The following is a 23,749-nucleotide window of genomic DNA, read 5'->3' as shown; positions in this document are numbered from 1 at the left end:
TAAAAGTTAAAGCTGACCCTTTGTTGCATTTGTAGCTTCTCTTGTTTAAAAGCTTGCATTAAGGACAGCTAGATTAAACTCCGCCTCTAGAGGGCAGGCTTGCCTTCATACAAATATCAAACCATATGACAAATATGCAAAGTTTTGATTAATAAATTTCTCTGTATCTGAAGAAAATGGAGTAGACATTCCTTGCCTTTAAGTTTATTTTTTAAAGCACCTAATATACAAAAATAAAAACAGAATAAAGTAAAAAAATAAAAATAAAGCAAGAATTAACAATACAAATAAGATTCTGAACAACAAAGAAGTGCAAACAATGTCAGCTGGCATTGGTGTCAGAAGCCTTACCTAACCAACTGGCCTCAGTCAGTCCCACTTGGCCCCCACCCTACCCCCTACTGTCACTATGCACCAGCTGCCTGCAGGGCCACGTTCTCAGCCCTGTACACCAACCCAACCAACCAACGTCATCATCAAGTATGCCAATGACACCACCCTCTCTGATGAAGATGAGACAGCACACAAGGCAGAGGTAGAGAACTTGTACCACTGATGCTCAGAAAATAACCTGATGCTTAACATCCTTAAAACAAAAGAACTCATAATGGACTTCAGGAGGCACAGACAGGTCCACTCCCCTCTGATTATAAATGGCTGGTCTCCAGCTTCAGGTTTCTGGGCACCCACCTCTCCACCAATCTCACCTGGACCCACAACACCAACACGCTGGTAAAGAAGGGCGTTGGTGCTGCTGCTGGCCTTCCACTGGGGCGATCGTGGCTCAAGAGTTGGAAGGTTGCCAGTTCGAGCCCCGTTGTTGACCGTTGTCTCGGTCGTTGTGTCCTTGGGCAAGACACCTGTTGCTTACTGGTGGTGGTCAGAGGGCCCGGTGGCGCCAGTGTCCGGCAGCCTCGCCTCTGTCAGTGCGCCCCAGGGTGGCTGTGGCTACAATGTAGCTTGCCATTGTTGCCATGTGTGTGAATGGGTGGATGACTGGTTGTGTAAAGCGCTTTGGGGTCCTTAGGGACTAGTAAAAGCGCTATACAAATACAGGCCATTTACCACTGTTCTTCAGTGCCTGGGTGTTTGGTACGCAGGAAGGGTCATTACCTCCATGGCTGCCCTCTGCCACCTGGAGCCCATCACCAGATCCTCCTGTCTCAGAAAAACCAGGACCATCATAGGTGACCCCGTGCACCACGTACAGTTTGACCCACTGCCCTCTGGTCGACGCCTCAGGTCAGTCAGGTCCCACACCTCCAGACTCACTAACAGCTTCTTCCGCTGGGCTGTGGGGTGTGCGATATTCCCCCCACCCCTGCCCACCCACCTCACCTATCTGAGCTGAGTAACCTAATCACTCAGGGCACTCACAGACACACGGACTCTATTCAGGCCAAGTCTTTTTCTTTGCACTACCTCCAAGCACTACCTCCTTTGCAACTTTATATCCCTCTTGAATGTATATCCCCTTTATGCTACTTATTCTTGCTGTCTGCCAATTATATTTAATTCCAACATAGTTGGTGTGGAGCAAACACAATTTTGTTGTACATGTACAATGACAATAAAGGGCTATTCTATTCTATTCTATTCTATTCTATTCTATTCTATTCTATTCTATTCTAAAAGCTTGGGAAAGGAACTGTTCATCCAGCCTGACAACGCACACATTTCTATCTAGTGTTCAATATCCTTCATACTGTGATCCTTTTTGTCTGTCTGTGTGTCTTTTTCCTCAACAAATTCATATTTTCAGCTTCATCATCTGACCAAAAATATACTAGAAAATGTTTCCAGACTGCTACAGTTTAAATGCTCATATCCACCAGGTGGCGCTACATCCTCATTTGAATTCTGCTGTAGAGTCATTTATGGGCTTTCATAGCGTACTGGGATTTCTTTGTAAGTAAAAAATTAAGCCGAACAAGCCACACTTATGTCCATTTGTTGTTCTGGGGTTATATGGGTGACCCTATCTTGTTATGTATTAGATAGATAAACGAAAAGTGACGAAAAGTAAATATGACGTCACTCTCGGTCTGGTCAGCCGCAGAGGCTTCTGGGTAGCTGCCGTGTCGGAGACATTTTGGATTTAAAGGGGCTGAGCTAGCCGTCAGTCCCAGCTCTCGGTAAGTGAAAAGCTGTATTTCCTCCGTGAAACGTTAGTGTTGTGTGAGCTTGTGTGTGGTTGTGTGCTTCGGGAGCATGGATTTGAGATGCTGCGTATAGAAATGAGCAGCTCTGCGCTTTGAACAGGATGAACTTGCGACATTTAGCCGGGGAGTGGTGACGCTATCGCTGGCTAGCTGAGAGCTAGCTGGGCGCTGAGCGGAGCTTTACACAGATCGGGCAGCAAGTAGGCAGTAAGAGCTTTCAAAACTAAAGAGTCTTCGATCATTAAAAAACCCACAGTAAACCCATCAAAATTCAAGTGTGACCTTGGAGATCATAACGAAATTGGTAGGTGAAAGAAGAAAATGTCATGGACGGCTAAAGCTATATGAAATTGTGTTATTCTAGTAAAGCGTCAGATGTCAGATTACCTGGTCTGTTTTGCGCTTTGAAGTGATGTCAAAATGTACAAAGAGCTTTCTGTCCACATTAGCGGCAGTGCAGTGCTATTAACATGTAACTACCACGACTTTAGGATGGCGCCTCTGTTTTCAGCTGTTTGCCGTCATTATCGTCTCGGCTTGTTTGTGGGGAACTGCGATCTCGTCACAGGTGTCTGATTTTCCTGAATAATACTCCTCGGCATGGTACGATGGTGAAGTGAACATCTCTTCTTTTTTCCTAGCAATACGCAGGCATATTCATTTGTCAGACAGCTATTAGTGGGAAGCAGCCCTCCAGCTGCTGGTTTTGTGTAGTGATGGATGACTGAGGACAGTCAGTGGCACCTCCCTGCTGGTTGTTTCCAGGCCCTGCCACACCCTCTGGGTTGGCTGGCTCTCCTTTGTGTCTCTCACAGTGATACCGACACTGTGTTGGATTGCTGTTTTATTGTGCAGGAAATAAGGATTATTAATCCGGTGGTGTCAAACTTCACCAAGTGGACAGGAAAAGCGTCCCCTTGGGAGATGGCTTTGGTTTGTCCCACTGGCTCGGCTAGGAATTTGCTGACTCCTCTCTGCTGTTTTCCCCCCATTTCCTCTCCCAGTATGCATCACACCCTTTCTCAAAAAGGGTAGGCTAGTAGGATTGTTTACAACTAAACACAGACAATTTTAAAGAAGACTAGATTATTATCTTAAGATGAGCGTTTTTAACCCTGCCTCACAGACAAAAGAGACGGAGTGAGGATGGTGTTGGCCGAGAAGTAAAGTAATAATGTGAATCTTAAGGCATCCCGGGAGATGGAGACGAATGAAGGCTGTAGCTTCTGGATGAAGGCACGAGGCCCAGATTTCCACCGGTTAGAGGCGAATGAGCCAGTCAATACGGAGTACGCCGACCTCTCTGTTGAAATTGTATTTCATTCAATACATTGTTCCCTTCTCTCATACTGGCCTCGTGGTGGGAAGTGCTGTAATTGCAGTTATATGACCTTTGAGCCTTCTTCAAGAATGACGTCTAACTTGTCTTCCTGGTCCAAGTTGGGTAACAAGAGCTAAATCATGTCTATTCTGTTTTTATTTTTCAGATTATTTTTAGGCTGCGTCTGTAACTGGTGTGAGTCACAGTTTAAAGTCCACACATCACATCTGTTGAGGTCCTGGAGTTTATGAATTATGATTTTCTTTAATCATAGTATTCAAACTGTCCAGTGCTCAACTGCACACCCCTGCTGCACGAGTCAGCCTATGAACATCGCTCGGGTGACTATGTGAGTGACCTATCATGGCAGTGTAAATATTTCTGATGTGCTGAAGGTAAACAGTATGTGAGGCATTTCATTCTTAGTGCCATGATGAGTATTATATGTAAATAAGCTCAGTATTGATATAAGAGCTCCTAGGATGCCAGACCATTTTGAGCCTGTGTCACTGAGGCTGTTCTGTTGTGCCTCATTAGGTCTCTTCCTTTGTGTGTGATGAGTATAGAGGAGAGGAGCAGGCTCTAGATCGGGATGACTCCCTCCCCCATCTGACCTGCTCCTCTGCACTCCTCTGTTTTTGTCCCTCTGTGGGCGTGCCCGTCTCCCGACGTGCACCCAAGCTGATGCTGGTTGTTCTGACGAAGCACTGGGGAAGGTCACATCATCCCGCAGGCAGCTCCTCGTCCTCACCAAAATTAGCATTCGTCACTCTCATTACTGTCCAGCTTCATTTCCATTCGCTTCATTTTCACACTGAACGTTTATTGTGTTATTTTTTGTTTGCTTGTTTGTTTTTAAAAAAAAAACAAAACAAAGGATCTCTCTTTGGATTAGGAGGGCAGGTTTATGATGCCGTTTGCTGGTGTGTAGCGCTTTTCCTCAAGGAGGAGGACATTATTTCACCAGCTTTTCCTTGTGCCAAACTGTGAGGTTCTGATCTGCTTCTGAAACCCAGGTTTGTTTTCTGGTTCGAGCTGTAGCAGCAGAAAATACGATGAATGGCTTTTAGCCTTTAGCAGCTATTTGTCGCTTTGTTTAATGATTTTGTCGTGCATCGCCCTATTATTCCTCTATATATTCCACCTCTGTTTTTGTAAAGCTACATTTCCTGCTTTACCATGGAGCGAGATGAACGTCTGTTAAAGCAATGCGTGTCGTGTGCTTATTGAAATGGCAGGTTATGTAGCTGTGGGCTGGCAGTTTTGTTCAAAATGCTTTCCTGGTATGCATTTTCTAGCAACCTGACTCAAGCTGGAGAACCTTCGGTCATACTTGACCCTCATCATTCTTGAACCCATTGATGAGGTCACTTGTATTGAAGCCTGCATCGAGTGAATGTTTACTGCTGCACACGGTAACGTGTGCGTCACGAGGGCACGTAAAAGCACCGTTGGACTTTTTGTTGGTATAAGAGGTCATAAACTAGATATGTTGTCTTTCATTTATTTTGCTAGCATACTGCATTTGTGTGTTTCCATTTGATGATATCAGCTATTTCCCTCCCACATGATCTCATAAAACAAAGTAAATGTTAAAGATTAATCCAAGGGCAGAGAACAACAGGACTGCTGGACTTCTCATATACCTCTTTAAAACACTTGGGGAAATATTAACTCGAGCCGTCTGAGAAAAGAAACTCCCTAATTGGAGTGCTTTATTAAAAGTAAAGATGCTGGCTCACATGAAAGCACTTCTCTTGTAGACCCGGCTTTCATCCATACAGGTGTTAAACAGCTGAGTCGGAGGAGCTCTACAGGGTAATAAGCTGTTTGATCTGCGAGCAGTGTTGATTTTTCAAAGAAAACATTTCATATCGTGCTCACAGGAGTTAGGCGTCTCACAGCCAGACTTTCAAATGACTGCAGGCACAGATGAAAAATATAAAGCTGTCTGACACGCCTTCATGCAAAGTAAGGGTCTCTGCAATATTTGCTTTGACTTTAATGAAGCCTCAGTCCTTTGGCATCTCTGTTGATCGTGCAAATAGAAGTTCTAGTTGATTTGTTTTTGGCATTTGAGTTTCATGGAACTGAGAGTTTTTCTTTTGTTTTTGTTTTCTTTTGAGTCTTTTCTGTTCGCTTTGATGTTTGCTTTCGCCTTCTAAATCCTTTATCTTCTAACGGCTTATTATTAGATTTTATAATGCGTATTATATAATTATATATTATATATTGTATATTGTGAAAGCAGTTCTAAGCCAGCACCAAATACAACACTACAGAGTTAATATTTCTGTAGGATTGCTTTTGTACTTTTAATCAGAGTTCAGTCAGTTTGGATAGAAAAGGGGGCTTCTCTTAAGAGGTTGGCTGTCTCTTTGAATTTTCCATTGTACTGCTCCCCAATTAGAATAACCATAGAGGGGTGGTTATATATGAAGTCGAGCGTGCTCCCCTCGTGGTACCATAGCTAATAAGCTCAGCATTGCTAAATACCATTGTTGAAGTGTTTTAACAGCTTAAACAAATGGATTCCTGCTTTACCTGGGCTGTGCAGAGAGTTCAGGCATTTAACAGAAAAGCTTATCTTTCTCTCCCTAGAGATAAATTTGTCACAAAACAAAAAACGTTGCTTTTCTTTTGTATGTTTTGAATTCGCAAATTAATTTAATCTGTCGGATTAGCAAAGGTTTTAATTAGAGAAAAATGGGTGGTGGGGAGAATTAAGACCGTTCTGTGTCCCCCCCCCCCCCCCCCCCCCCCCAATAACATATAAAATAGTGTTAGGTCACCCGTCTCTTATCGGCCCCTGCTGCTGTCCTGCCCAGCCAGAGACCCCAGCAGTTGCTTATTTTGTTGCTTTCCACAGGCTCATTGGCATTCAGTTGTCCACTAGGCAAGTATAGCAGCTGGCCCCTGGCTGGCTGTTCGGTGTGGTATATATTAGTATAATGAATAACACCCTCATGACAGAGCCCAGCTGCGGTTACATGATGTGACATGCACAGGAGGGACATGATTGCCCAAAACTAGCTGTAAACCAGCTGGGTTTGTTTACCATGTTTGATTTAAAGCTGAGTCAAAGTCCTCTGAGAATATGCAAGCAGATAGTCATCTTTACAGGAGGTTTAAGGACATAAGAAAGCAGCAGTTAGTCCACCAAGAGAGATTAATCAGCAACTATCTTGATAACTCATTAATGGTTGTGCCTGAATTAAGCCAAATACGCCCCCGCCATCATGCTTCCTGTTGTCACAGTGCAAATTAAAGAGCTCTTCACTGCAGTTCTTTGGGCCTGTTTTTAGTCTGTTTATTTTCTCTGCTGCTTTAAAAGACAATTGGAAGTGGTAAAGAAGGGAGTGGCTCACTAATGGTGTATTTTTATTTATTTATTTTTTTAAGGCGGATGGGTCTCAGCTGGTGTTTTTGTTACTGCAAGCTCCCTTTTTTCCATAACTATTTCTCCTCAGTGCTGTTAAAATGCAGAATGCAGTAGTTCCAACACTGGCTGCACCCCAGCTGGAAGGGCAGGGCTGCGTTTTGCACTGACATTTGCATGATGTAGCCAGTAGTGATGTGGCTCATTGAGTCATAAGTTATCTTTATGTTATTTAGGTAAAGTGTTCCATGGACTCGCCCGAGGGCTGACATTTCTAAAAACGACCATCACATTACTAACTCGCAGAGGTGTTTTTAAAATCTGTCGAGTTGGCCAGCTGCTGTGCTGCTGAAGCTTTTGCTACATCATTCTCTCCTTCAGTCGCCAGTGAATCATGTACCAAGCATGGCTGGCCTCTGTTTGGGTGCTGGCACCAGAGAGAAACCATACTGCAGCATCTGTGTGTCCTGTGTTACACAGCGAGCTGCAGCCCTGCTCCCAGCCTGAGCTTATTATAGGTGCCAAGTCCCAGCAGTCGCTCCATCAGCATGATGTGTCCCATGGCTCTCAGCTAGGCAATATAATATATATATGTATGTTTTATGTAGCCACCCTTCTTTCTTATGTTTAGCTTTATAGATTCTGTTTGTGCTCAATTTGTGTGCTTATACAACTGCTGACGTACTTCTTTTTTGAAATTTGAATCTCTAATCTGAGCTGTAGCAATAAACGTGCATTCATTTCCCCTTTTATGGCCATCACCTTGCTGCAGGATGAGGTTGTGATCTTATTAGCAGAGTAGATATGATGTGGCATCTGTCAGAATTAGGCACATACATAATCAGAGAATGCCTTAAGTGCTAATTGTGTAAATGATCATTAAAAACTAAAGATGCATTTGGTTAAAGAGAGGAACTGTACTGAGACGTGTTTTGACATTTGCAGTGAGCTGAGCCAAATCAGCTGTGCTCTTAGGTTCTGTTCTGTGTTAAGCAAGCACAGCTGTATGTTTGACACATCATTATGAAATTGTTACAGCTGCTGCTGGAATTTTCCCACAGTGTCTTAGGCTTTTCCTCCCATCTTTAACAGGTTTCCCTGAGCTCAAAAGATGTCCACCATGGTGTACCCACGGGAAGAGAAGCTGGAGAAGCTTTCTCAGGAGGAGATCATCTCGAACACAAAGCTCGTGATCCAGGGTCTCGAGGCCCTGAAGAACGAGCATAACTCCATCCTTCACAGCCTCCTGGAGACCATCAAGTGCCTAAAGAAGGATGAAGAGGCCAACCTGGTGCACGAGAAGTCCAATCTTCTCCGCAAGTCAGTGGAGATGATTGAGTTGGGCTTGGGAGAAGCACAGGTATGACTGAGAAGTTACAAGGATTTACAGAGTTGTATGTTTGAACCTAAAGAGGAGATTCAGTTTAACCACGCTGATGATATGAGTGAAAGAAAAATTTGTGTGTGAAATAAAATTGGCTCCAATTTCTAAGATCAGAGTTGTCAGACAAACAGAAAGGTTTCTAAAGTGGTAGATTTGTTTTATTATCTTCTTCTTTGGTTGTTCCTGCTTCCTCACAGCTTCCTCAAAGCTTCCTCATTCTATACTGAGCCTGTGCTGTGATCATGATTCACTGAAATTCAGACCCAGTTTATACTCTGCCGCCCTGTCATCGTTACATTTTGTCCTTGATAAATATTGCCGCTCTTCAATGTTGTCTCTATCCCAGGTGATGATGGCCCTGTCCAACCACTTGAACGCGGTGGAGTCGGAAAAGCAGAAGCTGCGCGCACAGGTGAGGAGGCTTTGCCAGGAGAACCAGTGGTTGCGGGATGAGCTGGCCAACACCCAGCAGAAGCTGCAGAAGAGTGAACAGAGCGTGGCCCAGCTGGAAGAGGAGAAGAAGCACCTGGAGTTCATGAACCAGCTCAAAAAATACGATGAAGATGTCTCACCCACTGTAAGTAATGATTATACAAAGATTATAGGCCTTAATGTGGGATTAGATTGGTACTTTGAAGATAACTGATTTGTGTGTGTATATGGTCTGTATTGCAAGAGGCATGTAGGAAATCTATTCGTCCTTATTTATCTTGTTAACTGGAACATTTTCAGCTAAATAGATTCAAGTTGGATTTAGCCTAAGAAGGAAATGGAAAAAGACTTTAGTTTTTCTTGTTGCTATTATAACTCTGAAGGACACGAGACTGTCAGCATAAGTGGCCGCAAGGAAAAAAAAACTCACTGTTTTCGTTAAAACAAGAAAACTTTGCATTCCTTCCTGGAATGAGCCATTCTGGTGTGGTCCTCATTGATCTGGTGTCAAGGATAAATCTCTCTATTTTCTTACCATATTGTTAGTCACAGATAGTGGCTACAGGCTATTACAGCCTCTAACTGCTTAGCTCAGCAGGGGCCCATCCAGCCAGAGCCGGAAAGTTTTTGTCTTCCATTTTCCACATTAAAGAAATCTTTTAGTGAACATGGATGAGTGCAGTTTATCCTTAAAATCCCATTTATCCTTTCAAGGGGAAATAATTCTTGAATAGTCTGTTTAATGTTCCCATCCTAATTGTTTATGATGATGACGACGATGATGATGATTATTACCATTTTTGTATTTGTTAAAATAATTTGTTTTGTTCATTTTTGAAATTTACTCTTTGTGATGTAAATGAAATCTTCACTTTTCTAAATAACAGGCTTGCCTCATCTCTCCCTGTTAGACGTTAAAACACATTTCACATGTCTGATAAAGGCAACTCTTGAATTATTTGTTGGCGTCTGAACGGCAGGTTTTCATCCTCTCAGCAGGAGGAGAAAGACCGAGAAACACCAAAGGACTCCCTGGATGACCTCTTCCCCAACGATGAGGAGGAGCACGGCCAAGGAAGTAAGAACAAACAGCAACAATGACTCATCTGATTATCTGAATAAGAGAGAGCTGTCTTTCTTGGTTTGCTGTTGGGATAATATTGAATAAATTGTGTCATGCATGATCTCAGAGTAAAATAACCTGGCTACCTTATTCCAGGACAGTGGTGTGTGTTACAGTTTTCTACTCACTGGAGCCAATCTGACCTTTTGATTTTGCACGTTTCCTTTCTCCCCCACAGTGCAGCACCAACATAACAGTGCAGCCGTGGTTGCAGCCCAGCAGGGAGGCTATGAGATCCCAGCACGTCTGAGAACCTTGCACAACCTGGTCATCCAGTATGCCTCTCAGGGCAGGTACGAGGTGGCCGTGCCCCTGTGCAAGCAAGCTTTGGAGGACCTGGAGAAGACCTCGGGGCATGATCACCCTGATGTGGCCACCATGCTCAATATCTTGGCTTTGGTGTATAGGTCAGGAAACATACTGTGTTTGGCTTTTCGTTGCCGTGTATCCTGTTTTATTTGTTGAGCTACACATGGTGTTCTCTGTTTCTCCTTTGCACAGGGATCAGAATAAATACAAAGAGGCAGCCCATCTGCTCAACGACGCTCTATCCATCCGTGAGAAAACCCTGGGCAAGGACCATCCTGCTGTAAGACTTCACGGTTGCCATGGCTACCATATCTTCATATGGACTCATCCATATTTAGACAGATCAGATTAGTTATCTTTTGTTTGTCCATAACTCCCAAAGACTCAATAGGAAGGCAATTTTCTTTTTACTGTCCTACTCAATCGTCCTGTATAGATTTTTCCGACTATTAAAGTATGGATTTTTGACCATGTGCCTGCAGGCTTGAAGAGATCAGTTATCAGTGTTCAGTGTCTGCCTGTACATCCAGCATTAACCATTGAATCCTTGCAGTTTTAATACAGCAACCAAAAGGGAAACGTTAAAAGACACTGTTTCCTTTTTGTGCACAGATTTTTAAGACTACTAACACCGAAGCATTAAAACTCCCCACAAAGCCTAAAGGAAGCCTGTAAAGCTCTGCTGCACTGTGGTCTTTGCAGTTTGTCACAAGGCACTTACTATCTAGGTTTTTCTGAGAACACTGAACAGCATACATTTTCGGACTGTGATAATTCCTTGAAAACAGTGAATTTTGAAATCTAACCTGCCAGTACAGTCATTCTGGTTTTTATTTTTTATTTTTTCCAGGTTGCTGCAACCCTGAATAACTTGGCCGTGCTGTATGGAAAGAGAGGGAAGTACAAGGAGGCAGAGCCTCTGTGTAAGAGAGCTCTAGAGATCAGAGAAAAGGTAGGCCATATCCCTGGATTGCACCAACAGGGCACTGCTATCGAGGTCTCATCTCAAGGCTGAACCAGTGAACAATTAGCCCATTGTTATAAAGTAATTAACAGTGGTAACATTTCCAAAATGTCAGTCAAAGCTAGTGTAATACCAGCTACTATAAATAGGAAAAAGAGCAAATGATTTTCTTAAATTGTCTGTGAAGTTTCCACTGGGGGCCATTCCTTTGTCAGCAGGGAATTAGGGTTTAATTGAGAGCGCAGCTGAAAATGGATAGCAGGCGTTGGGGGAGCGAGGAAGGAGATGGATAGGAGACATGACAAAACTACCGAGCTCAGCATGGTACAAAGAGTCTCTCTTTGCCCGAAAGCTCTATTCTGTAGCCTCGCTATTGATCGGCCAGCCTTTTATTAGATCTCCTGAGTGCCTGCAGCAGGCTGACGTGCTGCCTAGAGAAAGCAGCAACAGGATGTGAGCTATAGAAAGGAGAGATGCACTGAGGCAGAAAGACAACCTGAACATATACTTTTCTGATATCCATCAGGTCCTGGGGAAGGACCACCCAGATGTGGCCAAACAGCTGAACAACCTGGCCCTGCTGTGTCAGAATCAGGGCAAATATGAGGAGGTGGAATATTACTACTGTCGTGCCCTGGAGATCTACGAGTCCAGGCTGGGCCCAGATGATCCAAATGTGGCCAAAACCAAGAACAACCTGGTGAGCGAGAAGTTGACACGAAATCCACTCGCATAGTCCTTTTTCTCGTCTTCCTTTCAAACCTTTTACTTCTAATGCTGTACTTGTTGATAAGAACTGCAGTCTCTGTTGAGCTGTGAGTGTAACGAGGTAAACGCAGGCAGAGTTTGTTTTGGTTGCCAACAGACTCGATCATTTGTTCTGTCAGCCTTGGTCTCTGCAGGGGTGTTGAGCTTGTATATTGGTGCCAGCCTGCAAAGATTCCACTTGAAATGTCTTTTAAACTCAACTGATGTTTTTTTCCCCTCCTGTTTTCTTCCAAAAGGGCACTACTTACTTCAACACAAGATTTTTATAAAAGTTGGCAATCAATTTACTCTTGCAGCATAAGATTTGTCACCTCAAAAGGTGTTTAAAGAACTGTTTCGTGTCACTTAGCATTGCTTAAAGAGCACAAGGTTAGTAGTCTTTTATCTGCTGTTCTGCTGCATCTTCAAGGCTTTCCTTTTCACTTATGTTCTCACTGCCTCACTGATGATGGAGAGAATTTATGTACAGCGAGGGAGGCAAAATCTGAGCCAGTAAGCCCGTTTGGTTCAACACTAAAATCCCCTTTTACCTCTTTGTTCTTCAGGCATCCTGCTTTCTCAAACAGGGGAAATACAAGGAGGCGGAGATTCTCTACAAAGAGATCCTGACTCGTGCTCATGAGAAAGAATTTGGATCTGTTGATGGTAAGGTCATATAATGGCTACTGTAGCGTGCATGTATAGCAGTAAATGTTTAATTATATTAGTACAAATGAGAATTTTTATTCTTACCAGTGAATGGCTATAAAATGATCTCAGGAGAACTGCAGCTCAGTAATTCAGCATTATTTTGTTGTTGTTTTTCACTTTTCTTATCCATCCACTGTTTGTGCCACACCAGCGAGCAGTGATGGACAGGTGGTTAAAAAGTGGACTTGTGTCTAAGCACGGTACCAAGCTTCACCGTTCAGAGGACTCAATCTTTCTGAAGAAATAAAGAGTTTGCTTTGAAAGATCAACTCTTGCAATTTTCTTCTCTTTTGGTTTAAAGTAAGCCTTTTTGTTGGCTTTCCTCCATGGATTAGACTGACTGCTTTGAAAAAGGAATAAAAGTCACTTGGCACAAAGCAGCGCTCTGACGCCTTTTGACAAAAACATCCAACTTTTTCAGAGAGGTTTATTCTTTTTGTGTCACTTACCTTGATAATATTGTAAGCTTTTTTTTTTTTTTTTTTAAATACTAAAGTGCTTTGAAGGTTAAGGTGACGCAACTTGAAGCAGCAACAGTTAACGATAAATATTCTTTCTTCTTAAGGTGGCAGCACTTTATGCAATAATCATGTTTTATCTTCTTTGTCTTTATTACCTCAACAGTAGTATCGTCTTTCTCTCTACACCATTAAAAACAATTTTAATGGTGCTTTTGTACTGTCTGTAATTTGTTTGGGGATGAATCTGCAGTAAATTTATTAAAGCTGTTACACTCGTACTCTATTACTAAACCACCAGCACATAAAGCAGGTGCAGATGTCATACAAAATGTCATAAATAAATTCCCTTCTTTACACCACCTGACCTGGAAATCCGAATCAGCCCAATATTTGATGTGCTCGCACATGTACAGAGGTATAAGTAACTGTCCCAGGGTGTCAGCAAGATGGGTGCTAGACTTTCCTCAGAGTCATGACCTCACTTCCTGTTAAGTCTCTCATTTCTGTTGGCTTAAATCAGGGGTCCCCAATCCCAGTCCACGAGGGCCGGTGTCCCTGCAGGTTTTGGATCCATCCTTGATCCATCACAGCTGATTTAAATGGATAAATTACCTTCTCAGCATGTTTTGAAGTTCTCCAGAGGCCTGGTAATGAACTAATCATGTGATTCAGGTGTGTTGACCCAGGGTGAGATGCAGAGACACCGGCCCTCATGGACTGGGATTGGGGACCCCTGGCTTAAATAGTTAAAATGCTTGACTTTTTTTAATGCTTGGTCAGATCTACTATGACATCAGTCTAAAATCTTAGATGGATTCTGGTGAATACTTGGAAAAATATGTAGCCTCAGAAATGTTATAAAATCCATTATCGTAGTAACTGGAATAACCTGTTGAACCCACATTCATTTTTGACCCACTGGTGGCGGTACAGCACTTGAATACTTAATAATTCCTTTACCCCTTCGCAGCTCTGCCTCCTTCTGAAATGGCTCAGTCACATGTTTCCAGATTCACTCTTTAGCCAAAGCGACACACGTTCACTCTTCCACCACACGGGTAGATTTGGTGCACCAATTAGGAAACCCTTATCACCCAGTAGCTGATTTCACTTTTCCAGGCATGAAGCTAATTATTTAAAATCCCAATGTATACACCATCTCTCCTGTCTGTCTGCAGCTGACAACAAGCCCATCTGGATGCACGCCGAGGAAAGGGAGGAGAGCAAGGTGAGCGGCTCTCTGTAACCGTCCTCACGTGAATTTGAGCAAAAGCTAAACAAACAAAACCTGTTTCAAACAGCTTTTCTAGCACAAGGCTGAGAAATGAGGAAAGCATGCCACTTCGTTATAATAGAAATGCAATCCTTGAACTACTCCCCGGAAGTTAAATGATAGTTAAACGTGAACACAATATTGCTCATTCATTTGAACCACACCCCTTCACGTTTTTCTTCCTCTTCTCTCTTATTTACTTCCAGGGCAGGCACAGAGACAATACTCCATACGGAGAGTACGGAGGCTGGTACAAGGCCTGCAAAGTCAATAGGTGAGGCAGAGACTGATAAGAGTGTTTTTTACAACATGGTCACGTGACAAAGGCAGAAATTAATTATTTCATTTGCTTTGTATGTCACTAACTTGTATCGGAAGCTTTTTTTGTAAAACAATTATTATTTTAGGCTTGTGTAACTTATGTAACTTTATTTGCTTTGTTCAGATTCAAATAACGAAACTTGTCTGTGCATCCAGCCCTACAGTAAACACCACCTTGAGGAACCTGGGGGCTCTGTACCGCCGTCAGGGCAAGCTAGAAGCTGCTGAGACCCTGGAAGAGTGCGCTGCGAGGTCTCGCAAGCAGGTCAGCATAGTTTTCTAAGTGAAAATAGTAATATGTTCCCCATGTTAGCACAGTGAATCTCATGATATTTCTTTCCCTTTCCCTACATTGCTATGGATCCAGAGCAACACAGTAAGTTGATTTGTCTCTAACTAGAGCCTCCACTTCTCTCCCCTAACATCACTTTCATCTCACAGTCATTTAAAACGTGTCCCAGTGCTTTGAAAGCATTAATAGGGGAAAGGAAACATGAAATCACGTTTAATTCCTCCATTTAACTTTGCACTCCTGCCAATATTGACATGCTGACGGCTACATCAGTGCTACTTCTGACTTTTGATTTTGTTTTGTTTTTCTTTTTTCTTGCATCTGTGTGTTGCACCCATCAGGGCATCGACCCCATCCACCAGACACGTGTGGTGGAGATCCTGAAAGATACAGAGGGCGACAGGCGGAAGAGCAGGGACAGTCTCGCCAGCGTTAAGTATGAGAGCGGCTCTGAGACCGGCGAGGAAGTGAGTATGGGCGTGGAGTGGAACGGGGTGAGTACAAATCCACTATGGTTGAGTCAACGTGTCCGCTGGCCTCTCTGGAAAAACGAGGCTGTGTTGGTAATATCACAGAGAGGGTGTACTGGTACAGGACGCTCAGAATAAAGGACAAAGACGTGTTATGTGTTTAAAAGGAGAGCCAAGAGGATTCCTTTCTGTTAGCTTAGTGCAGTGAGGACACCGACTCCGCTGGCTCAGAGCCAGGCTGGAAACCCTCAATGAGTCCAGACTTTACAAAATCACCTGGATGACCTTGTAATTATGCGAGTCATCACATCGAAGCACATTTTGGCTCCACACAGTGAGCTATACCTGTACCAGTCCACCATCTCCCTGTGAATATACCACCATGAGATTTAGCTGCAAGTTCAAAGTGTAACGCTGATTGAGTGTCTTGGCATGCTGACCCACTCTTTATTTTGACAGCATCAAAACTCAGTTTTGGACTCCATGTTAACCTTTTTAATAAAGGCTGTTTTTCTGGCGATGCTTTTGCACAAGTGAAGCAGTAACTATGAGGCACAGGTTTAGACTGTGGCACCCTGGCAACACATTAAACATTCATATGCTCAGAGATATAGCCTGTCTAAATCTCTAATAGGATGTGTCATGTTTCTGCCATTAAGCACAACTGACAAGGTTCCTGATATCGTCGGTGCTCGTGCCTCTGCTTGTCCCTCTGCTCAGTAATCAGAGTGGCTGATATGTAAGAGTTCATCCTGCTGCTTTATTGCCTTATTGTAATGTTCACTCTGGCTGTTAGCTGCACTTTTGGCCTTTTACAGTGAGAAAATAGGCTATAAAACACGATGCTCTATGCAGTCAAATTGGCACCGCTGTTGCTGGGGCGCAGTTCACCCCCAAATAATGAGACTTGCATAAGGCATGAGAGCGTTGGCAGGGATGCCTCATCTGAGCCTGTGCCTCACCCCTCACTTAAGTGCAGCCACGCCCTCCGCTGCGCCAACCCAGTCCAAACATGCATGCAGCAATGCCAGCCCGCTGGGCGTCCCCTCCCCTTAACAACACACACTAACGCACGTCATGTGTTCAGTGTGTTTTCACTTGGTTGAGAAGTGTCTTTTCTTTAACCTGATGTCTGCTGCTCTGCACATGTTCATAAGCGTAACACAGCTACTCCACACTGCTTCACAGCGCACTGCAGCAAATGTTAACGGCATGTGTGTCTGCATCTGAGCGTGCTCCTGTCTGTCTTTGAAACATGGCCTGGCATCCAGAGAATTGCCGTGTGTGTGTGTGTTTGTGTGTTTGTGCGCCTGCATTTCATTAGCCAGCGTGTAGCTATAGCAGCAGGAGTTAAACTGACTCAGTTCAAACAGAAAATATATTCATGACATTCTCATGCTTTTTCTGACTATTTTCTAGTCATGTTTACTTCTGCTTTTTGACTAAGCAAGTTTTGTTTTTATTTATAACAAATTCCATCCATCCATCCATTCATTTTACGCAGCTTAAAATGGTTATTTTGTCTTTCAAAGATTAGTGTAGGAAAGAGTCTACTTGTGTCTTGCCGCGTGGTGATGTGGTTCACGGAGCTGTCACTCACCTTTGCTTAAAGTCTCATCTCCTCTTTCTTCTGCACTCAGTCTGCTGTGTCATTAACGTTGTGGAAGTTGTTTACATGCTTCAGATGTCTGAAAAAGCACTTCCTGTTTTGCTATTAAAGTGGCGCTTGTCTAGGAAATAACCATGAGACGACAGCTTGTCAGCGCGTTTGTGCTTGTGTACAGGTTAATTACTGACGTGTATGTGTGGCTCTTGTTTAAAAAAAATTTTTTTTAAAAATGCATGATTCCACTTCCTGTGTGGTCTGCTTTAATATGCTGCCTTTTTAGCTGCATGTTTTCCAGATTTCACCTTCTGACTTTTTTTTTTTTCCATCCCCCCCTCCCCCCCTTGTGTTTGTCAATAACATGCTTCCATGTCGATTCCTCTTGCCATGACAACCAATCAGCCTGTCAGTCAAATTTGCTCTTCTCATTCAGTGGATTGTACTCTCCCCCTCTCCACACAGTAAGCTTGGGTGGGTTGGTATTTAGGTACTCGAGGAGTAGAATAGATTAGTTTGTTAGTCAGGTGAGGACGTAGGTGGAGGATCGTGTGTTCGATTCAGCTTCTGTGAAATGTATACTACTTGGGTTTATTCATGTCCCACCATCAGTGTGATAGTTATCGAAGTATTCCCACTTCAGTGCTGCTGCTTGCAGATGTCTCACGTCTGCAGTGCACAGTCACCGGCTGGGCACTGTGTGCCAAGTTCAGCCTTTCTGGTACCCCAAGAGGAAAGAGAAACAGCTGAGTCACGGTGACTGCAGCCAGCACCTACTGCTTCGCTTACCTGCTAGTGTAGCATCTAAGACAGATGTAATCTTTCAGAGAGAATCAGAGCCTGATGCTCCCGTATCATTTACCGTTTACTAAATTAGGGTTTAGAAAAAGAATAATCAGCCTCCAATCTGCAGTAAGTTACTGAATCTAGTGCAAGTCATGGGAAATTTATCAAAGCATAGATGTCTAGAGTAGGAAGCCCAACCCAGAGCTCTTAATCTTACGATGTGTGCCTTCTTTTTTTTCTTTTTCTGTTTGTCTGTTTCTCTCTTTTATCAGGCCTAAGCCATCAAGACTATTCCTCCATCCTTCTCTCCTTCCCCAACACAATAGCAAAAGGATGTGTGTTGTCATTCCCTCTGGCCTTCTCTGTCCAACAGCTCCTCTGCCATTCCTGATGCTCCCCCCTCTCCTGCGGCAGAGACTCAGAAAGCCCCCCTCCTGGTTGTCACCTCTCTCCCCTGTTCAACTGACAGCTGCTGGGACGTTTGGTCTTCTCACCTCTGCTCTGTTTTCTCCTCCTTACTTTCTCTCTCCCTGTCCTCCCCTCTCACTAACCTGCGTCACCCCTTCCCCATGTCGGAACTTCAACTCTTTCTGTCACAAAAAAGAAAAAAAAAAAGAAAAAGTCATTGTGTGTAATCTTTCCACGTGAGGAAGTAACTCGCACATTTTTCCTCTATTCACACCCGTGTGTCTTTACCACGGGGGCACAGCAGATTTATTTATTGGCTCATAAGAGGAGCAGCCATTTATTGAAACAAGGCAGAACAGCAGAATAGCTCCAGACATCACTCCAGCACATAACCAGATAAAGCGCTACAGATAATGAACTTCCACGGTTACTCTGCATTGTTCTCACTCCAAATTTGTTTGCCTTGAGCACAACAAATGACAGCTAACGTCAAAGCTAGCATCCAACCCGGTGCCTGTATTTAGCCATAATTGTATCTTTTTCGGGGGTTTTGCCAGTGTGTATTTGACAGTTTGAACTAACGGCTGCGATCAAATGCTTAACAAGTTTTTAAATGAATGGTACTGTATAGTTTGACACGTTGACAGTCAGCGGGAAGAGTAAAGGGAGTGTTGCCAATTTTGTTTTGGGGTTGTTGTTTTTTTGTGTTTATAGATATATTTGCTATTAATTTGTTTTTGTTTTGGTTTATTTTGTATGAAATTGTTTACATTTTCTAAATACTTTATTATTATGTGGCTCAATATAAAGGCAGTAGTATGTCAACATTGCGTTGCCCGCTGTGACGGGACCGGAACAGGATGGAGGCCAAAACGTGACGGCAGATTAGCCAGATCACAGCAAGCTGTTGTGTCGCCATGGTAATTTATTTTCAGCTTCTGCTTACTCGCTTCAGTGTGACCGTTTCAAGCTTTAGCAAAGGCTCTACAGTCACGTGCATTTACAAAGGGAATTGGCAACATTGACTGACGCTGTGAAGCCCACACAATAGCAGAGACCTACTAGCACAAACACTGGCCACCTGAGTGATCTCTATATAGTTTAATAAATGGGCATAAATGCCCACAATTGCCTTGATCTGTTGGTGTAGGAGTAGAGGATAGCATCGTAAATCAACAGAAACCTGGATCCTACAGTAGTTGTAGTGTGTATTCATGTGTATGTTGGGTGGTACAGTCGCAGCGCCCACTCTGGCTATGGATGCTGTATTTTGAACTCAGAGTTTAATGGACTTTTTCTCACACAGTTGTTTGCAAGTAAACAGTCGGTGAATCATGTTTTTAGACACCAGGAGTACAGTGCGAGTGTTTCCTCAAGATCAACGTTATTTCAGATGTTTAACTAACTGAATGTAAATGATTTAACATCTTGGAAGTGTAATAGTAGGCTGTATTTATAGTTGACAAGTGCATTCACTATATGGCTTTTCATCATGCTACTCGCCTTGATTCTTCATTCCTTTCCATGCGAACACCTATACTTCTAATGCAACTATGAACAAAATAAATAAATAATAAAAGACTGTGTCCATCACATAATTATGGCAATATTGTTGTGTTAGTGGAATGCTTATTTATTGAACTGTCTGTTCTCGACATATGTAGTGTGACTTTCAGTTTCCTAAAGAACATAAATGGAAAAGTCTATAACGCACTTAGTAAGTAGGATTGCATTATAATTACCATTATGCATTGTGAAGGTTATTGCATCGACACTTGTTGGTATTCTCAAATAAAGTTTTTCCATTTGTGAAGTCTGTCTTTTCTCTGCTTCTGATGCAAACAGACACACACACTCCTGCTTTGAGGTTTTAATGGCAGCTGCTGAGCCAAACAAGCAACAGAAATCGCATCTGTACACACAGCTCCCTCTGCTGGTACTCCTGTAGTAGTGCATTGTGACAGCCACTTTATAGAAAAAGTTCAGTTTTATTTATATTGCACCAAATCACAACAGCAGTTGCCTCAAGGAGAAAAGGACACACTGGGAAAGCAAGACAAGTACATGTTGTATTTGCTGATTCAAAATTAAAACAGACACTTTACAAGTTGGTTGCTATTACACTTAGACACACACGCACAGGAGAATCTAATAAATGAATGAATGGATGGATTATTGCAATTAACTTTAAGGTCATTTTAAAATGTGTCTGAATAGAACATCCGGATTTTTATTAGTATGCTACAGACAAAATAAAACAGTCATATTTAAGTAAATCTTACAAATAAAGCTATTAATTTAAGGCAAATATGACAAATTAAACTGGTTACGCTGGTTTCTATTGGGCTTATGTAGAAGTGTGTCACAGTTTGGGTATGAAGATCATCAGAGGTTTGCCGTGTTACCGAGTCCCAGGAACCTAAAACTGCATATCTACTCCACTCGTGTAACCATGGTTACATAGCTTCTTAAAATCAATCTCTGCTTTCTTTCTGCTGAAAATGAACTTCGGATTATTCAATTTATCAGACTGCAAGGTTGCCGATTTCCTTCCAACGTGAAGTTTCATGTTTGCTTTCCTTATGAATCAAACCAGCAACGATACGACAGATCTCTGTGTGGGAGTGAAGTAATAAGTGCACAGCGAGAATATGAGGTGTCAAGAAAAGCAGCAAAAGCTAATTGTCTCAATGAAGATGTGCCATGTGTTAATAATGACTATATATATATATGGCACTCAGCACAACCTTTGGATCAAGCTATAAAGACTTGCATGTAAATGGAAGTTGACTGATTCTGGATAGATGCTTCCAGCTCCGTGTGAACAACTCGGTGACACCTAATTTAATTGTGTGAGGCACCATGAACACGTCGTTTAGCTGGGAGCAGCCGATTATAACGCGTCGTGATGTGCTACACGACTCAAGCGAAACACAAACATGCATCTTGATAATTGATGATTACTGGTTAATGATAAGAACGGGCATGTTTGCAGCGGGGAGTGTGGATGAGCTAACGAGCATCTGTGTGTGTCTGCAGGATGGCAGTGGAACCCTCTATCGCAGTGGCTCTCTGGGGAAGCTCAGGGATGTTTTGCGTCGCAGCAGCGAGATGCTGGTGAAGAAACTGCAGGGCAACGTACCGCCTGAACCTCGCAGCACCAAGTAATAACTCAAGCAATCCTCTCTTGTGATGGATGTTTTACTTTATAAATGATTCCAAAGAAATGTACTGCTTCTACAAGATCTCAGAGGACTTTTCTAGTCTTAATGACACCACAGAGCCCTTTACATGATAAGCCACATTAAACCTTTCAACATATGTTCTTAGTGCAATTTCTCTCCACTGAATTTAATTAGCAGGTCACAGTTTATTGGACATTTACTCCCCAAACGTGGTCAGGCCTGGTTTTGTGTGTGTGCTCTCCTCTCAAAGAAACAAATGCCTAATCTTTGTTTTCTTTGTCCATCAGTATGAAGCGAGCCTCTTCCTTGAACTATCTGAACAAATCCAGCGATGAAACGTTCCAGGTGATGATCAGTTTTTGTAAAGATTTGCATTTTGTTGTTGTATTTATTTATTTTTGAATGCTCCACTTGAACCTGTGTTGTTTCCTTGCCAGAATCGAGGGGGCAGTAATTTCAGGGAGAGCCGGGGGCTCAGCTCCAGCACTGTGGATCTCTACTCTGGAAACTGAGCAGCAGGCGGTTCTGTTCACCCATCCAAAGACACTACTCCCCATCCTCTTCCTCTCTTTGGCCTTCGGCAACAGAACCGTCGGACAGTGTCGAGTCCAGCACGCATTTTGTCCACACGCCTGACCCAAAGACCCTCTTAGATTCCCACTCATCAGGATGAATACCTACGTAACCAGTCTGATATTTTTCCCGTTGCCACATTTCTGCATTTCCCTCGTCGTAGTCCTAATGTCTTGTTGCCTTGGTGCCTCCTAATTGTGGCCAAGAAAACCTGCCGTACCTCATCTCTGCCCTTAATTCATAATCACTGACTCTGCACTTTGAGTTCGCCTCTCGCCATAAATGCCACCTTTTGACAGTAATAACCGATTTTTAGTTAAGATTAAGTTTTTCTTACATGTAAATAAAAGATACTTTGTAGACTGTAGATTTATTTTTGCCTTCGGAGGTAGATAAAGATGAAAAGGTTTTGGGTTTGAAATGACGTCATGTAACGTTTTCCTTTTAATGATTTGCCCGTTGAGATTTATTGCGATGTTAGGGGTGTAGCTTCAAACTTTGGGAAACAGGGTGAAGATGTTTATTCTACTGACGTGACTGTAACTGAAATTATAGCTGCTGCTTTAACCACTACAGCTGATCTCGTGCATTGCGGAGAAAGACACAGGTGTAATCATGTAAACCATGGAAAGCACTCCTTAAAAAAAAAAAAAACTTGTGTATGTACTTATATATGTGTGAAAAAGTAAACCAATCAGGACTGAACTGTTCATCCTGAACAGCCTCTGGTGCCATGCAGGACTTGACTGCTGTACGTTAGTCCACTCTGCAGGTTTGAGTTGCCAACTCTGAGCACATCTTTCTGTAATGCTGTGATTGGGGATGTGTGATGATGGTAAGATTTTTGACTGTTTTCTGTGTTTGATTGTGTTTTTAGTGTCGCTACTCAAAAACAACTGGAATGTCTTTTTTTTTCTAATTCCCTTATTTTGCCTTTGTTTTCATTTTATTCTATGTAATTAATATAAAGGATAGAATGTGATCAAGTGCTCAAATTTCAACAAGTAGAAAGCGCGTTTCATTTAAGGGGACAGTTGCACACGCGTCCGTTTTGATCTGATACTTAAAACGAACCCAGTTGGTGTCTGATCTTGATAAAAGAAATAAAACCATTTTCTACTCAGAATTGAGTTCTTCGTCTTATCCACTTACGCTCTTCCACCAAGCGAGATCTTACAACGTCAGACTCCAGTGTGAGTGTGGGAACTCGGGAAACATAGATGTCTTACTAAGATGTGAGACTTCTGAGTTTTCCTCCTCCCACCTGGTACAAATCGGCGTGGAGGGGGTTTGTCTGCTCGCTGCTAATCTCTCAGGATGTCAGAGCTTTAATGTGGAGCTTTATATGAACCCATACTCGTGGTTTTGGGTTCTGCTGAGAGCTGCCGGATTCCCTTTTTTCCTGTTTCTAAGAGGTAAGTGACTAGCAGCAGAGTTAATTAGTGCATGGGAGCTGACACCATGCCCTCAGACACTTCAAATAAGAGCGGGACTACTGCCTCTCTTTCCTCCCTCAGGAATTCATTTTGTGAATGAACTTGTTTTCTATATCTGCCCCCTTGAAAAGGATTTACTAACCCTCTATTAATCCTCTAAAGTGTTTCTGTCAGCCACAGTCATCCGTGGGCCAAGTGGACCAGCAACGTGGCTCTGGGCCCACACATATCCCCAACGGTGGTGCCAGCATGGGGCCGTCACCTCGTGGTCAGAGTGATGTGAACTCACAGACAGTGGCGGTCCTAGCCTGTTTGGCGCCCTGGGCGAACACTCCCTCTGGCGCCCCCCCCCCCCCCCACACACACACACACACATACACACAAACACACACAAAAAACATATTACGGA

The 23,749-nt window shown here is 43.0% G+C and overlaps 1 protein-coding gene across 10 annotated transcripts; it reads left to right on the top strand.

Moving 5' to 3' along the window:
• The first annotated feature begins 2,035 nt into the window (after positions 1-2,035).
• klc1b (kinesin light chain 1b) lies at positions 2,036-23,030 on the top strand. 10 transcript variants are annotated; one of them, XM_085182110.1, is made up of 16 exons: positions 2,036-2,135; positions 7,955-8,222; positions 8,593-8,823; positions 9,678-9,756; positions 9,980-10,208; positions 10,303-10,390; positions 10,961-11,062; positions 11,601-11,774; positions 12,388-12,487; positions 14,172-14,221; positions 14,473-14,540; positions 14,744-14,852; positions 15,221-15,373; positions 21,186-21,310; positions 21,619-21,676; positions 21,769-23,030. In XM_085182110.1, the coding sequence occupies exons 2-16, from the start codon at positions 7,974-7,976 to the stop codon at positions 21,841-21,843; spliced, it is 1,890 nt and encodes a 629-aa protein (XP_085038236.1). In that variant the 5' UTR covers positions 2,036-2,135; positions 7,955-7,973; the 3' UTR covers positions 21,844-23,030. The 10 variants fall into 10 exon arrangements, with proteins under 10 accessions (XP_085038236.1, XP_085038234.1, XP_085038235.1 ...); XM_085182108.1 differs by having other exon boundaries at positions 14,744-14,861; XM_085182109.1 differs by having other exon boundaries at positions 9,675-9,756.
• The last annotated feature ends 719 nt before the right edge of the window (positions 23,031-23,749 follow it).

This window comes from Neolamprologus multifasciatus, chromosome 13, assembly GCF_963576455.1.
Source record: "Neolamprologus multifasciatus chromosome 13, fNeoMul1.2, whole genome shotgun sequence".
In the NCBI taxonomy this organism is placed as follows: Eukaryota; Metazoa; Chordata; class Actinopteri; order Cichliformes; family Cichlidae; genus Neolamprologus; species Neolamprologus multifasciatus.
This window is presented reverse-complemented; position numbering and strand designations above follow the sequence as displayed.

Bases quoted from the DNA above. Each gene is read 5' to 3' on its own strand.
- klc1b (XM_085182103.1), top strand. From the start codon at position 7,974: ATGTCCACCATGGTGTACCCACGGGAAGAGAAGCTGGAGAAGCTTTCT. The intron at 10,209-10,302 runs GTCAGGAAACAT...TCCTTTGCACAG, and splicing joins ATCTTGGCTTTGGTGTATAG to GGATCAGAATAAATACAAAG. The intron at 14,541-14,743 runs GTGAGGCAGAGA...CTGTGCATCCAG, and splicing joins AAGGCCTGCAAAGTCAATAG to CCCTACAGTAAACACCACCT.